Source organism: Microcaecilia unicolor, chromosome 2, assembly GCF_901765095.1.
Source record: "Microcaecilia unicolor chromosome 2, aMicUni1.1, whole genome shotgun sequence".
Taxonomy (NCBI): Eukaryota; Metazoa; Chordata; class Amphibia; order Gymnophiona; family Siphonopidae; genus Microcaecilia; species Microcaecilia unicolor.
Window position 1 is genome coordinate 224,685,942 of NC_044032.1, and position 15,730 is coordinate 224,701,671.

General features: G+C 44.9%; 1 protein-coding gene across 1 annotated transcript in view; it reads right to left on the reverse strand.

Annotated features, from left to right (window-relative positions):
* Positions 1-12,270, reverse strand: part of DDX58 (DExD/H-box helicase 58) — a 103,091-nt gene extending 90,821 nt beyond the window's left edge. The window contains exons 1-2 of the mRNA XM_030193733.1: positions 12,010-12,270; positions 9,229-9,360 (exon numbers count right to left, since the gene is read on the reverse strand). Of these exons, the coding sequence (XP_030049593.1) occupies positions 9,229-9,360; positions 12,010-12,118 (241 nt within the window). The 5' untranslated portion in view covers positions 12,119-12,270. The remainder of the gene's footprint in view (positions 1-9,228; positions 9,361-12,009) is intronic.
* Between the last annotated feature and the right edge of the window lie 3,460 nt (positions 12,271-15,730).

Here is a 15,730-nt window from a genome sequence, read left to right on the forward strand (position 1 = left end):
AAAAACGATTCGATAGCACACAACCGTTACTCCAAAATCTACACTGGCTACCAAAGCACGGATATCCTTCAAGTAATGCTCTCTCATCTACAGAATAATCTTTGGACTTGCACAGGAATACATGACAAACCTAACAGAACTACCTATGCGCAACACAATCAGAGAGGCTAGAACCTATCTCACACTTCACTTCCCCAAATGTCAAGGTATAATATACAAATCTTCGTATTCAACCAACTTCACATACATTTGTCCCAAGATATGGAACACATTACCAAAAGCCCGCAAATGCATGAACTACTTAACATTCCGAAAACACATGAAAACCCACTTTTTTAAACAATCCTTCTTTGATGAACCCACATAATCAAACTGATTCACAATCGACACACGATGATACCGGATCACGAACACAAACTGAACAAGACAAGTGCCAACTTATAATGACTTTGTAACATGTATAACTAAAGTAACTTGTAAGCCACATTGAACCAATTACCTAATTGGAAAATGTGGGGTACAAATGCAGAAATAAAAGAAATAGAAAAATAAAAAATAGAAACATTTTCCTAAAATTGATTAGAAGAAATATTTGACAGACGTTTTGCTATATCCTCAGGTTCAAACTGTAATAGTATCTAATATTTATTATTTGATGCAAGGTTTTAGGAAGGGTTGCATAAAGGTTAGCACGCATCACCCGGCACCTAAGCATAAATTCTGTAATGGCAGTTTCACACTGTTATACTAGTGTAAGTCTGCATTTTCGCACCTAACTTTAGGTGTGAGCATCTACATCTGCTCAAAGGCTGTTGTAAATGCTTGCGCCTAAATACTGGCATTTAGACGCATAAATGACAATATTCTATAGCATCATACCTAATTGCTTGGTTTGCCCCTGACCCACCCATGCCCCTCCCATATCCCCTTTGTATTTACATGCCATAGAAATTAAGCACTCGGTGTATAGAATAGGGGTATTAAGTCACTTACATAACTACAAATTAATGACAATTAGTACTTGTTAAGGCCAATGATTGATACTTAGCGCCAAGTGCCAATTTAGTACTAATTAGCCAATTAAGTTACACGTATCCCACACCCAACTGTGCACCTAACTTTGGGTGCCATTTTTATAATTTTGTGGCTAATCACTCATCATAACTATCAAAAGTAACAAGATTTAAAGAAAACCTAATTCTCCCTTAATACATAACACCTACCAAGTCTCCAAGCAAATCTTACTCTCATCTCCTCTATCCCAGAACACAAACTTCCAAAACCCCTGAAGTCATAACTCCTTCCTTCCAACCTCTTTCATTCAACCAACATATAATCATATGAGTGCACAGATATCAGCTCAGTTAAGACAGAAAAGAGAAATCAAATCCTGGAGAAGGACCGCGGTTGGCTGCCGAGGGAATATCTGGGAAGAGAGTGGATACTGCGCCGTTTACAGAAGAAAGTGTTTATAAACAGCTTAAGAATCTGAAGGTGGACAAAGCTATGGGGCCTGATGCGATACATCCCAGGATACTGAGGGAGCTCAGAGAGGTCCTGGTAGAACCTCAAAGATTTATTTAATAGATCTTTAGAGACGGGAGAGGTTCCGTGGGATTGGAGATGAGCGGATGTGGTCCCTCCTCACAAAACTGGAGACAGAGAAGAAGTAGGAAACTACAGACCGGTAAAGAAAAATAATGTAGTCACTGCTGAAAGAAAGGATAGTTAACTTTCTAGAAGCCAACAGGTTACAGGATCCGAGGCAACATGGCTTTACCAAAGGAAAATCCTGCCAAATGAATCTTATTGACTTCTTTGACTGAATGACCAAAGAACTGGATGAAGGATGTGCACTAGATGTAATCTACTTGGATTTCAGCAAAGCCTTTGATATGGTCCACCACAGAAAACTCATGAATAAGATGAGAGGGCTGAACTTAGGACCAAAAGCAGTGAACTGGATAGGAAACTGGTTGACTGACAGGTGGCAGAGAGTGATGGTAAATTGAATCCTCTCGGAGGAAAGGAAGGTGAGCAGTGGAGTTCCTCAGGGGGTCGGTGCTGGGGCTGATTCTGTTTAATATATTTGTGAGATATTGCTGAAGGGTTGGAAGGAAAGGTTTGCCTTTTTGCAGATGACAGAAAGATAGCCAATAGTGTGGATACCCTAGAGGGAGTAGAAACAATGAGAAGGGATCTCCAAACTTTAGAAGAATGGTTGAGGGTCTGGCAGTTAAAATTTAATGAAAACAAATTCCACCAGAAATTATCTTATATGGTTTCTAAAAAAAATTTTTTTTTTATTATGCTCAGAATTTGCCCAAGTGCCGTTGTACCACAGAAAATGGTTTTGGCCCGTAGCAACCCACCATCATCGCACCAGTCCTTCATGCCTTCCTGAATTCTTAAACTTTGTATTTGTTTATAACTGAAATAAATTATCAGGATCACTTATCTGTAGACATTCTACTGGTCCCTAATGGATTGTATTCTCATTAGGTGGGTCCCGGGCATTCACCCTTGTGTGCTAGTGTCGCGAAGATCTTTTAATCTGTGTATACGTGACCAAGGTGAGGTATCATGCTCATATGCAGTTTCTATGTACAAAATCCTGTTTGTTCTGTTTTCCCCAATAAGAGACACAAATATTACACCAGTCCCTAGAATATAAATGCAATGTTGCCTTTTGATATACTGCACAGCTGGAGATAAGAGTATAGCCATAGTAGGGGTGTGACTACTCTAGGGGCAGAGTCACAAATAATCACAATTGAGTATCTCATGGTGACTCTCAGTATTTCTGCTACATTTGATACTGTCCACTATGAAATCCTTTTGAACAGCTTAAAGGGCTTGGGCATCAGTGGTACAGTGTTACTTTGGTTTGAGTATTTCCTCTCTTAAGACAGTTTCGGGGTTCTAGGTGTTCAGAATGGGTTGATTTAAGATCAGGTGTACCCCAAGGCTCAGTGTTATCAGTTATATTGTTCAATATTTATATGAGACCTATTTGTCGGGTCCAATTTCTCTTTCCTGGGCAGCCGTCTACGGAACGCTCTCCCTAGACCTATCCGAGCAATCCATGACCACCTACCATTCAGAAAAGCACTAAAAACCCATCTATTCAAACAAGCCTACCCAAAAGATCAAGATTAATCTCATGAACCCATCTACCTTACATATACTGAAGAGAAAACGACATTGACCAAGAATCTATCTCCCACCTTACCCTCCTCTCTCTATCACCTGTGTCTACCTACATACCCATCCATTTACTACCCATCCATCCTTCTATTATGTTATACTTAATTTCCTACTTTACGTAACAAAATTCTGTGTTAACTATTACTATGTAAGCCGCATTGAGCCTGCTTTTAGTGGGAAAGTGCGGGATACAAATATAATAAATAAATAAATAAATTTGATGTCTAGCTGTTCAATTTAGGCTTTATGCAGACGATATTCAGTTTTTCTTCCCTATGTCTGATATTGTTTTGAAAGCTTCCATTTTTAGCTACTTGTTTGCAGTCCGTGAGGGGTTGGATGGATGCTAATCGTTTTCAGTTGAATGTTTCTAAATCACAGATTTTATTTGTGTCTGGTAAGACTTCCCTTTCTTTGGTTACAGAAACCTTTGTATTCGATTCTTTGAAAATTTCCATTGTGTGGAGCTTAATGTATCTTGGGGTTTTGGTTGAATTCTAATTTGTCATTTTCAACTCAGATGCATGCATCTGTTCAAAAAGGTTTTATTTCAAATTATGTCTGATTAGGTGGCTAAAGCAGTTGTTGTTGCCCACTAACTTTAGGTCTGTACTACAGCGTGTGATCGCTACCTTGTTTGATTACTGTAACACATTTAAGTATCTTGAATTACCTCTAGGTAGGATCAGTCCTTTACAAATTGCTCAAAATGCTGCTGCTCGTTTGCTTCACAGATACCTCTCGCTTGACTCATATTACGCCAGTACTTAAGAAGTTGCACAGGTTACCCAACCAGTGGAGAATCAGGTTTAAAATCTTGTTGCTAATTTTTAAGGTTTTAAGCAATGATGTGCCAGTTTCTGTGGCCAGTTCTTTTAAGTTCTATCAGCCTGCTCATGCACTGCATTCTTCAGCCAAACTTTTGCTCACTATTCCTTCCTTTCATCATATTAGGCTGAGTACCGTTCGACTATTTTTTATAATGAGTGTGCAAGGCAGTGGAATTTATTTCCCTTTAATATAAAGAGGTATGATTTCACTTCTTCAGTTTCAAAAACATTTAAAGGCTTTCCTTTTTGCCCAAGCTCTTACGATGATTTAAGGCGGGGTGTTTAAGCTCCTTATTGTTTTAGTGACAAGTTTGTTTTAGTCAAGAATCTTTTATTGCATGTGTGTGTGTGTATGTCTTCTTTTAGAATTATACTATGTATGCTATGCTGTGATCCACCGAGAGTTGTAGGATCATGCGAAATAGAAATTTTTTACAAAAACAAATCACCCCACCAACTAAGGTTGGACCTCCGTTGGACATCCGTAAAATCCGCCCCTTTCTTTCTGAGCACTCTACCAAAACCCTCATCCAAACCCTTGTCACCTCTCGTTTAGACTACTGCAATCTGCTTCTTGCTGGCCTCCCACTTAGTCACCTCTCCCCTCTCCAGTCGGTTCAAAACTCTGCTGCCCGTCTCATCTTCCGCCAGGGTCGCTTTACTCATACTACCCCTCTCCTCAAGACCCTTCACTGGCTCCCTATCCGTTTTCGCATCCTGTTCAAACTTCTTCTACTAACCTTTAAATGTATTCACTCTGCTGCTCCCCAGTATCTCTCCACACTCGTCCTTCCCTACACCCCTTCCCGTGCACTCCGCTCCATGGATAAATCCTTCTTATCTGTTCCCTTCTCCACTACTGCCAACTCCAGACTTCGCGCCTTCTGTCTCGCTGCACCCTACGCCTGGAATAAACTTCCTGAGCCCCTACGTCTTGCCCCATCCTTGGCCACCTTTAAATCTAGACTGAAAGCCCACCTCTTTAACATTGCTTTTGACTCGTAACCACTTGTAACCACTCGCCTCCACCTACCCTCCTCTCTTCCTTCCCGTTCACATTAATTGATTTGATTACTTTATTTATTTTTTGTCTATTAGATTGTCTATGTTTGTGCAGCGCTGCGTATGCCTTGTAGCGCTATAGAAATGCTAAATAGTAGTAGTAGTAGTAGTAGAGTACCAGCACTTTTTTTCCTAGGAAAAAGCACTAAATTGATTTAACGTGCACAAAGCGTCTCTTAATTCATGTTAGTGTACTTTAAATCAAATTTACCACACACTAAACATTACGTAAGCAACCACATTTTTCTTGCCTGTGCACATCACTAACACCAAACATAGTGACAGCACAGATGTACTTAAGAGAGCATGGTGAACAAACAGATTACCGACTACTTGGACAAGTTCTCAATACTCCACGAATCACAATCAGGTTTCCGCCCCCTCCATAGCATCGAATCTGTGTTAGTCACTCTCCTGGCCAAATTCAAGCAGGAAATAGCCATAGGTAAAAGTATACTTCTCCTACAATTTGACATGTCGAGTGCATTCGACATGGTAAACCACAAAATACTACTGAGACTCCTAGACTATTTCGGAATCGGAGGAAACATACTCAACTGGATCAAAGGTTTCCTAACTACCAGAACATACCAAGTAAAATCAAAATCAAACACATCACCACCTTGGAAAGCAGACTGTGGAGTACCTGAAGGATCACCACTATCACCAATACTCTTCAACATAATGATGATCCCACTAGCCAAGGCATTATCAAAGCAAGGCCTCAACCCATTCATCTACGCAGATGACGTCACAATTTACATTCCCTTCAGACATGATCTAACAGAAATCAATAATGAAATTAAACTCGGCTTGAATACCATGGATTCATGGGCAAACTCCTTTCAATTGAAGCTGAATACTGAAAAAACACACTGCCTCATCCTCTCATCTCAACACAATACATTCAAACTAACAACCTTAAACCACCCCAGAACACACCTTCCCTATTTCAAACAGCCTGAAAATACTCTGCGTGACAATCGACCGCAACCTCACTCTCGAGAGCCAAGTGAACTCTACAAGAAAGAAAATGTTCCACTCGATATGGAAACTTAAATACTTAAAACCTTTCTTCCCGAGGGAAATATTTCGTAACCTAATACAATCAATGGTGCTAAGTCACCCAGACTATTGCAATGAAATTTACGCTGGATGCAAAGAACAACTTACAAAGAAACTCCTGACCGCTCAGAATACAGCAGCCAGACTAATGTTTGGCAAATCGCGATTCGACAGTGCCAAGCCCCTCCGTGAAAAACTGCATTGGCTGACAATCGAAGAACATATTACATTCAAAATCTGCACCCTGGTCCACAAAATTATCTATGGCCAAGTCCCAGGATACATGACAGAACTTATAGACCTACCACTCACAAACATAACCAGATCATCTCGAACATACCTAAACCTCCACTATCCAAACTGCAAAAATATTAAATACAAAACAACCTATGCGTCTAGCTTCTCCTATACAAGCACACAATTATGGAACACACTGCCAAAAGTTGTGAAGCCAACCTACGACCACCTAAACTTCAGGAAATCATTAAAGACCTACCTGTTCAAAAAGGCATAGCCCACCGACCCAACATAAATGCCTGCACTCTGCAACACAACATAACCAAAGCATGTACTGGACACTAAATAATCTTTTCTCTCTTTGATTCGCATTGTAACTGAAACATATGTTCCTTACTTAACCATAATACCACCTGTATTTGTTTCTTTACCGGACTGGCGAATGCCTCTACGGTACTATGTAAGCCACATTGAGCCTGCAAATAGGTGGGAAAATGTGGGATACAAATGTAACAAATAAATAAATGTCTCCTATTTAGTGCCAATTAATACATGGTAAGTTACCATACACTAACTGCAATGCACAGTCCACACCCATTCCCGACCTATTTCCTGCCCTATAACAGGGTGTGCAGTTAGCACATGGTTTAGTGTGCATTGTCATGCCAGGGTGTTTAACGGCTATCACATGTTAAGCCACACATCCATAGCGCACCTTAGTAAAAGGACCCTTAACAGATGTAGCAAGCGCTGTCACACAGCTCACTGTATACCAATGGGCTGCATAGCACTTACGCACACTAATTCGTTAGCACACCTTAATCAAAGGACTCCAAAGTAATTATTATATACTAGTAAAAGAGGCCTGTTTCTGAAAGAAATGAAATGGGCGCTAGCAAGGTTGTCCTCTAATGGTAATTATGTTTTTAAGGGAACTGTTAGGAAAGAGTGTGTGAGATAGTGAATGAGTATGTGTCAGAGAATATGTGTAAGAGAGAAAGAGTGTGTGTCAGAGAGAGAGAGTGTGTTATAGAGAGAGTGTGTGATTGAGAGACAGAATGTGTGTGTGTGTGTGTGTGTGTGTGTGTGTGTGTGAGTGAGAGAGTGTAGTGTGTGCCCTGTGTACACCGATTATGCTCTCTCCCCTGCATTCATCCATATGCAGCAAACGTCCTCTGTGCCCTGCCCCCTCCATCCATCCATGTGCAACATCTCTCCCCCTGCCCCCTCCATCCATCGTGGTACAGCAATTCTCCTCTGTCCCTTGCCCTCCCCCCCCACATCTCTGTCCCTTGCCCTCCCCCCCCACATGTGCATCACACCTCCCCCCTCCACCTCCCCCCTGCACCTCCCTCCGAGTTCCAGGCCCCCCTCCCTCCCTCCCTCCCAGTTCCAGGCCCTCCTCCCTCCCTCCCCTCTCTCTCCTTTCCCTCCCCCCCCCTCCGAGTTTCAGGGTCGTCCCCTCCCTCCAAGTTCCAGGGTCGTCCCCTCCCTCCCTCCGTCCCTCCCTCCCTCCCAGTTCCACGGTCCCCCCTCCCTCCCAGTTCCAAGTTGTGGAGGAAGGGCTGAAGTAGCTCCCGCGTTCTGTGTGCAGGAAGGGCTCAGTGGCGAGCGAGAGGTAAAGCAGCTCCCGCGTAGCGTGTGGAGGAAGGGCTGAAGTAGCTCCCGTGTTCTGTGTGCAGGAAGGGCTCAGTGGCGAGCGAGAGGTAAATCGGCTCCCTTGTAGCGTGTGGAGGAAGGGCTGCTCGCTAAACCGGCTCCCACGTAGCGTGTGGAGGAAGGGCTGAGAGCTAAATCGGCTCCCTCTTCTTTTCTTTGCGCGCTTCCCGCCTCCCTGCTTCGAATAGTAACATCTCCGGACGTCAGGCAAGCAGGCTTCTACTACGGGAGAGTGACGTCAGGAGACGGTTACGGGCACAGGCAGACACATTGGAACATTGCAGGAACAAATTATTATATTAGATTAGTAAAAGGCTCCCTAAGGGGCCTAAAGGCCATTAAGCCTTAACACACAGCAAAAACAGGCTACTGCAAAACAGGTTAAAGTATTTTGCTGTATTTTGCTTCTTTGTGCAAATTAGGTATCTTTTAAAAATATTTCTTGGAGGGAGTGTCATGGCGGAGAATGGGCATAGAAGCATTAACCAGATGTGTTCAGGGGGTCTTTTATGAAGCAGCGGTAAGCCCAACATGGGCCTACTGTACGCGGCCGGCACTACTGCTGGGCTACCTCAGCAGCCCAGTGGTAGTTCTCACCCCCCACGCGCACAACTTCCGAGACTACAACAATTTTTTTTTTATAGCACCAGTGTTTTCCCGGTGGGAATCAGACAGTGCTGCATGCTGCCCGGTTACCGCCAGGTTAGCGCAGGAGCCCTTACCGCCACCTCAATGAGAGACAGCAAGTGCTCCCCCCAAAATGGCCATATGACAAGTGGTTCACTTGCCGAATGACAATTTCATTTAAAAGGGGGCCTCAGCACGCGTCAACCTGTTACCATAGCTTGGTAAAAGGACCCCTCAGATTACTGTGTGCTAACTGGTTAATGTGGAGTTAATGCGGGAGCACTTGGCTCTTCCTAAATAGGAGGCAGTAAGTGCTTTACTGGTAACATGCACTTATGCAAATATTGGCAATGACCCAAAATTTTTCTTTGAAATGCCACTAATTGCGCTGTGTTGAAATATGTGCATAGTGCAGGAAAGTCCCATGTTGAGACAAGCTACGCCCAGATTCTAATGCAATTCAGTAAAAGGGTCCCTACGCTTCATAAACAAAGTTGACAGAACAAAATTAAGTTGTTGTTTTTTTCTAGTAAATACCAACCTGCATTTCTCAGGCCATCTAAAAATCCACGAAACACTCCTTCTGCTTCTAACTGAAGCAGTCGTTCAAGAAACACTGATGTCGCAGTCGTAGGCCCCTTTTTTTCTTCTACAGCTGCAAGTTCTGAAGCATCTGGTACAAAAAAAGTACTGTACAAGTAAATATCCTTTTGCTAAATAAAGGGCTGCTTGTGAGTCTCTGTGATTTTTCAACAGCAGAGGTTAACTACACAGAAAGCGAAGATACTTACCTGTACTGTACCAGGTATTCTCTGAGGACAGCAGGCTGATTATTCTCACAACTGGGTCGGCAATCCGCGCCGGCCCAGAAACCGGCATTCCGCATAGCAAAAAATTTGCTAGTCTTCCGAGTGTGCCACACGCCAGAACGAGCATGTGCAAAGTATCTTCCCGCCCGCCGCGCTCCTCAGTTCAGCGAAGAGCAAAAGAAAGACAGATAGAGGAGACAAACTTGTGAAAATAATCTGCCTGCTGTCCTCGGAGAATACCTGCTACAGGTAAGTATCTTCACTTTTTCCGAGGACAAGCAGGTTGTATTATACTCACAATTGGGGTATCCCTAGCATCCAGGCTCACCCAAAACAACAAAGGTTGGTCAATTGGACCTCGCAATGGCGAGGACATTAAACATAGATTAACCTGAAACTATAAACAACTAGCTGAGAGTGCAGCCTGGAACAGAACAAAAAGTGCCTTGGGGAGTGGAGTTGGATTCTAAACCCCAAACAGATTCTGTTTGTTCAGGGCCCTTAGGTCTAGGATGGGACACATCCCCCGTTTTCTTTTGCACAAGGAAGTACCCGGAATAGAATCCCAGCCCTTCTTCCCTTGGTGGAACGGGTTCGACCGCATGGGCTTTCAGTAGGGTGGATAGTTCCTCTGCAAGTACCTGCCTGTGCTGAGAGCTGTATGAATGAGCTCCCGGTGGGCAATTTGGAGGTTTGGATTCCAGATTGAGAGTGTATCTTAACCGGACTATTTGCAGAACCCACCGGTCGGAAATTATAAGGGGCCACCTTTCATAGAAAAACTTCAGCCTCCCCCCCCCCCTCCCGACTGGCAAGTTGTCTGGGACAGACACTTTTACTGTGGCTATGCTCTGCTGGACCCTGTTAAAAGCTCGTCCCTTGTTTTGCCTAGAGAACAGTAGGGGCATTTAGCACACACTGTTGATGTGAACGAGCACGCTAGGGCTGAGCCTGAACAGGCTGGCGAGCTGAGGGGTTGTACCTACACCTCTGATAGTAATAGGTACTCCTCCTTGGTTTGCCAAAAGCCCTCCTAGCTGAGGAGGTAGATACAGAAGGCGCTCAGCAGAAGAGAGAAGAGATGGTATCAGTATGTTTTTTGATTTAGTCAGCGACCTCCTCAACCTTCTCTCCAAAAAAGTTATCCCCCCGGCATGGTGCATCCGCCAACCTCTGCTGAACAGAATGTTCCAAATCAGAAACATGCAGCCATGAGTGTATGCATTGCTATACTCTGAGCAGAGATACTGGATGCCACATCAAAAGTGTTGTACGTGCCCCTGGCCAAGAACTTTCTACATGCCTTTTGCTGCTTGACCAACTGGCAAAGTGACTTGGTCAGGTCTGACAACTTCCACACCGAGTTTTGCAAGTGGATGCTCATGAAGAGCTGATATGATTGTATTTGGGAGAACGTTAGTGGGGCTATGGTCGAGCCCAAGACAATGAAGACACCAATGACTGGGTGTCCTTCCCAGAGATTGTCCAATTGCACCGAGTACAGCGCTTAAAGTCACTGGAAACCTTCATGGACAGGGAACAAAAAACTTCCTCAGCTAAATTAAACAAAGTGATGGTGCCTGAAAAAGGGGCAAGGCGAGGCAAAAAATTAAGGGAAAAATCCTGGCTGAAGTCAAGGCCTAAAAGCGGCTGAATGATGACAAAAAATAAAGAAAACTTTGAACCGAACAAAATAAACTAAAAATAAGGAAAAGACAAAAAAAGGGAATTCCACAACCAGGAACACAATAAAGAATGAAAATAAGTCACCGAAAGGCACAAAAAAGCTCTTTTGGACTGAGCGATGTGAGGAGACGGTAAAAACACACCCGCTCCTCACCGTGGTAGAAAAAGAACTGAGACCGTGTTCTCGCCGAAAGCGGGAAGGCATTCACACTCCACAAAGCTCTGCTCATGCTTTTCATAAGTCGAGACCGGGCGACACGGGTCGTCGTTACCCACTTGTGATAATACATAAACCTGCTTGTCCTCAAAGAATAGCCATTCACTTAGAGCTACAGTTTCTTGGGCCACCAAAGACCAGCTGCAGTCAAAGAAAAACAGCAAGTCCACCCACACATACTTTAACCTGAGTTTTCACAGGTGTTTATGTAATGATCTTGATTGGAGTTTATGTATCAAAGTCGAGGGGGAGGACTGCAGGCTAGAGGGTCTGAAAGTTAATTGGGGGGGGGGGTGAGGCTGATGGTTTGCCTAGGGCAAAGAGCACCCATTACCCTTGTGCCGGCTCTGTATAACTTAGTGGATTAGGAACAGTCCCCTCTTTCTATAGCTTCCAGAAGTTTGACGAACCACAGTCTATACCCTTCCTTGAAACGTTCAGATAAGCAACATCTACCTATACCAAAGCGCATGTAAACTATAAATTAAAAAAATGACTTTTGCAACTGCTTCTAGGCGACTTGCAGTAAAATGGGGGATTGCCAACAAGTTGCATCTCTCGCCCGCTTCAGCCCCAAACTGCGCACCAGCATCAGTCCTCCATCCCTCACCTTGCTCGGTAAGCCAGCTGTTCATGTAGCTCAGGATGTAGGTGGGACTCAGGGTGCTCTCCAGGTAAGACCTGAAGAGTTCCAGGCTCTGCTTCTCGTCCGGCCTCATCTCCCCTCAGACACTCTCCGCTTGGGCTCTCTTACACTGTCTGTCAACAGCACTGCGCAGACGAAATCGTATCGCTGTTTTTATAGGGCGAGTATGCCGTACCCCCAACCTTCTGGTCCTCCGCCGCACCGGAGAAGAAACGAAACCCATCGCCGGCGCGTGCGCACTGGGCGCGTTCCTTGGAACACTAGAGCCCGCCCGAGGGAGCCGCGAGTCACAGAAGGGGCGGGAGAGGAGGAGAAGGGAAGGGATACATATTCTACACAGAGTGGCCACTGGCCAGAGAAACGAAACCGAGAGGGAAGCAGGGTTTTGGTTTCCTCATGTATGTTTTGGTTTTATTTTCGTTTGACATATTAATGGTAATTTCAAAAAAATTCCGCTACCCCTCCAATAACCCAGACAAAAAAATGTAAAAGTCTTTCAAAGAAGATATAATAGAGCAAGGTTTTAGAACAGAAGATGGGGTGAGAGGGACAGCAAGAAGGAACAGGCACTTCTAAAGACTGTTAATCAAATAAGTCCAAACAAAAAAAAACAATGTTTTCAAAGGAGATCTATTGTGAACACAAATATTGCAATAACTTGGAAAACTACCAGTGGTGTGCTGGTAAATGTTAAACAACAGGCTTTCTCCCCGGTCCCCCCTCCCCTGCGCCCCCCCCCCCCCCCAAATTGCAGAGCTGGCTATAGCCGGGGAGAGAGCCTGGGGGGGGGGGGGGCGGGCAATGCATTACTCCATGAAAAAAAAAAACATTAAATGATCCCAGATTCCAATCTAATTCATGTTTAATGTGCGATAAAATGCCATAAATAAGTAAATAAATATAAACTTTTAATGTTGAGCACCTGATTCTCAAAGTGAACATATTCCAAACACTATAATGAAAATAAAATTATTTTTTTCTACCTTTGTTGTCTGGTGACTTTGTTTTTCTGATCAGCATCCGATTCTGCTGCTGTCTGTCCCAGTGGCGTAGCCAGACTGCCAATTTTGGATGGGCCTGAACCCAAAGTGGGTGGGCACAAAATTTTCTCTCTACCCCCCTCCCCCAGCAAAATTTAGTCACGCTAATCAGGTGCATTTGTCACACAGGGTAAAGTGCTGCTTTTCAGTGACAGTGCATCAGATTTCAGAAAATAATTTATTTAATAGCCTAACACCCTTTTCCATGAGCTTTCAGAGGCCAAAACCTTCTGCCTCAGGTCAGTATAATGCTGTTACGGTATCCTCGCCTGACCTAAGGAAGTATTGGTTTCTGAACCTTTATTAACACAGGTACCATATTTACTTTATCCTAAATTAAAAATAAAATTATTTTCTTTACCTTTCTTGTATGGCCATTTACTTTTTCTCATTGTGTCGCTCCCAGTCTCTAGATTCTGCTTTCCTTCGTTTTCGCTTAACTCTTCTGCCACGGTTTCCTGGCCATTTCTCATTTTTCTCTCATTTTTCTTTGCTTTCTTCAATATTTTTCTGCCTCTCTCTCTCTGTCCTGATTTAATTCATTCTTACTATCCATTCTTTAATTTCCTTCATCTACTTATGGCTTTTCATCTTTTTCTCACCCTTGTTCTCCCCATGCCCCTTCCTCTTCAGTCTTTCACTACTCTCCTTTTCCATCCAGCAGCTCTCTTCTTTCTCTCCCCATCCTTCCAGTCTCCCCTCTCTCTCCCAATCCTTCCAGTAGTCTCCCCTCTTTCTTTCTGCATCCTTCCGTCCAGTGTCACCTCTTTCTCCCTACCCTTCCATCCAGCGTCTTCCCTCTTTCTCTCCCCATCCTTCCATCCATCTATCCTCTCTCCTGATCCTTCCATCTAATGTCTCTCCCCCTCTTTCTAACCAGTGTCTCTGTATCACTCTACCCTTTTCTGTTCAGTGTCCCTTCTCTCTCCACATCCTTCCAGTCTCTCACCTTTCTCTCTGCATCCTTTCATCCATCTCCCCTTTCTCTCCCCATCCTTCCATCCAGAGTCTCTCTCCCCATCCATCCGTTTTCCCTCTTTCTCTCCCCATCCTTCCATCTGTTTTCTATCTTTTCTCCCTATCCTTCCATGTTTTCCCTCTTTCTCCCCATCCTTCCATGTTTTCCCTCATTCTCTGCCATCCTTCCATCTGTTTGCCCTCTTTTCTCCCCATCCTTCCATGTTTTCCCTCTTTCTCCCCATCCTTCCATGTTTTCCCTCATTCTCTGACATCCTTCCATGTTTCCCTCTTTCTCCCCATCCTTCCATCTGTTTTCCCTCTTTTCTCCCCATCCTTCCATGTTTTCCCTCTTTCTCCCCATCCTTCCATCTGTTTTCCCTCTTTTTCTCCCCATCCTTCCATGTTTCCCCTCTTTTCTCCGTCTGCGGGAGGAGCCTGCGAGCCAGCAGCCAATGCCTCAGCAGACAATGCCTCAAGGCTGCCGAGACAGTGCCTGCTGGTGCCGTGCTTTTTTTTTTTTTTTAACATTTTTTATCCTTAGCGCCGTTAGCGCTTCTTCTTTTTGTAGCGCCGGCCCTGCTGCTCAACAGGAAAAGCAGCAGTGACCGGCAATGGGTGCTGGGGCTGGCGCTGGGCGGGCCTGGGCTGAAATTGGGTGGGCCTGGGCCCAGCCAGGCCCACCCGTAGCTATGCCCCTGGTCTGTCCCCCCCATTTCCCTGACAAAAGCAAGGAAGGAAAGGCTCTCAGGTGGAGACTTCCTCCTTTCCTCTGGAGGAGAGGAGTCAGATGGGATGCCATAGGACTCCTCCAAGAAGAACCTAGGGTCCTCATCAGACGTCCATGTTGGCTCCTCATCGGTTTCAGCAAAGAACTCCTCATGGGAGGGCCGAGACCGAGCCTACCTCGAGAAAGAGGAACCATGTCTAGAAAGGTGTTAAGGTGTAGGCTCCACCCTCAGTGAAGCTTCCTCCGTCGATGTCAAGGGGGGTGCCATCACAGGCAGCTGTCAACACTGGTACAGCATGCGGCACCAGAGTCGATCTCACTGCAGGCTAAGGGCCTTGCGGGGCAGCAGGAAGAGTCATGGCTGGTGCAAACATCCCAGATGCACTCTGTTGCAGTAACCCGCCAAATGCTCATGGGGCATGGCCTGAATGTGCTCGTTGAGGGCTGAAATTGGGAAAGGCTGGGGCGTTGGTTCAGAAGCAGCCTGCTGAACCATTGGGGTCGGGGCAGGCGCCTGCTCCTGGCTGCACCAAGATCCTCACATCATCACCTCTACGATGGAGGGGGAGCACTCCTTTTGATGCTGATGCTTCTTGGGGACTTGATCCCTCGGTGTCCCAGTGCTCCCAGCACCATGTGTTGAGAGGGATCAATGCTTGTGCTTCTTGACCTTTGCCCAGTGCCGATGAGGACAATATCAAATACCCACACATCCTCGGGTTGGGTCCAATGCTGACTGGTCCCGGGAGCCCTGCACAATGGCAGCATTGAGGCAGTTGGAGGCCTACTTGATGAATATCCACTCCCAGTGTCGGACCTGGGTCTTGCAGCCATGGAGACCAATGCACCCGATACCGGTGCAAGCGCTGACATCGATTCAGACCGGGCTCAAAACATTTTGTCTCTTTGAGATACTCTGGACAGCTGGGTTATTTTCTGCATACACAGGCAAAGAATA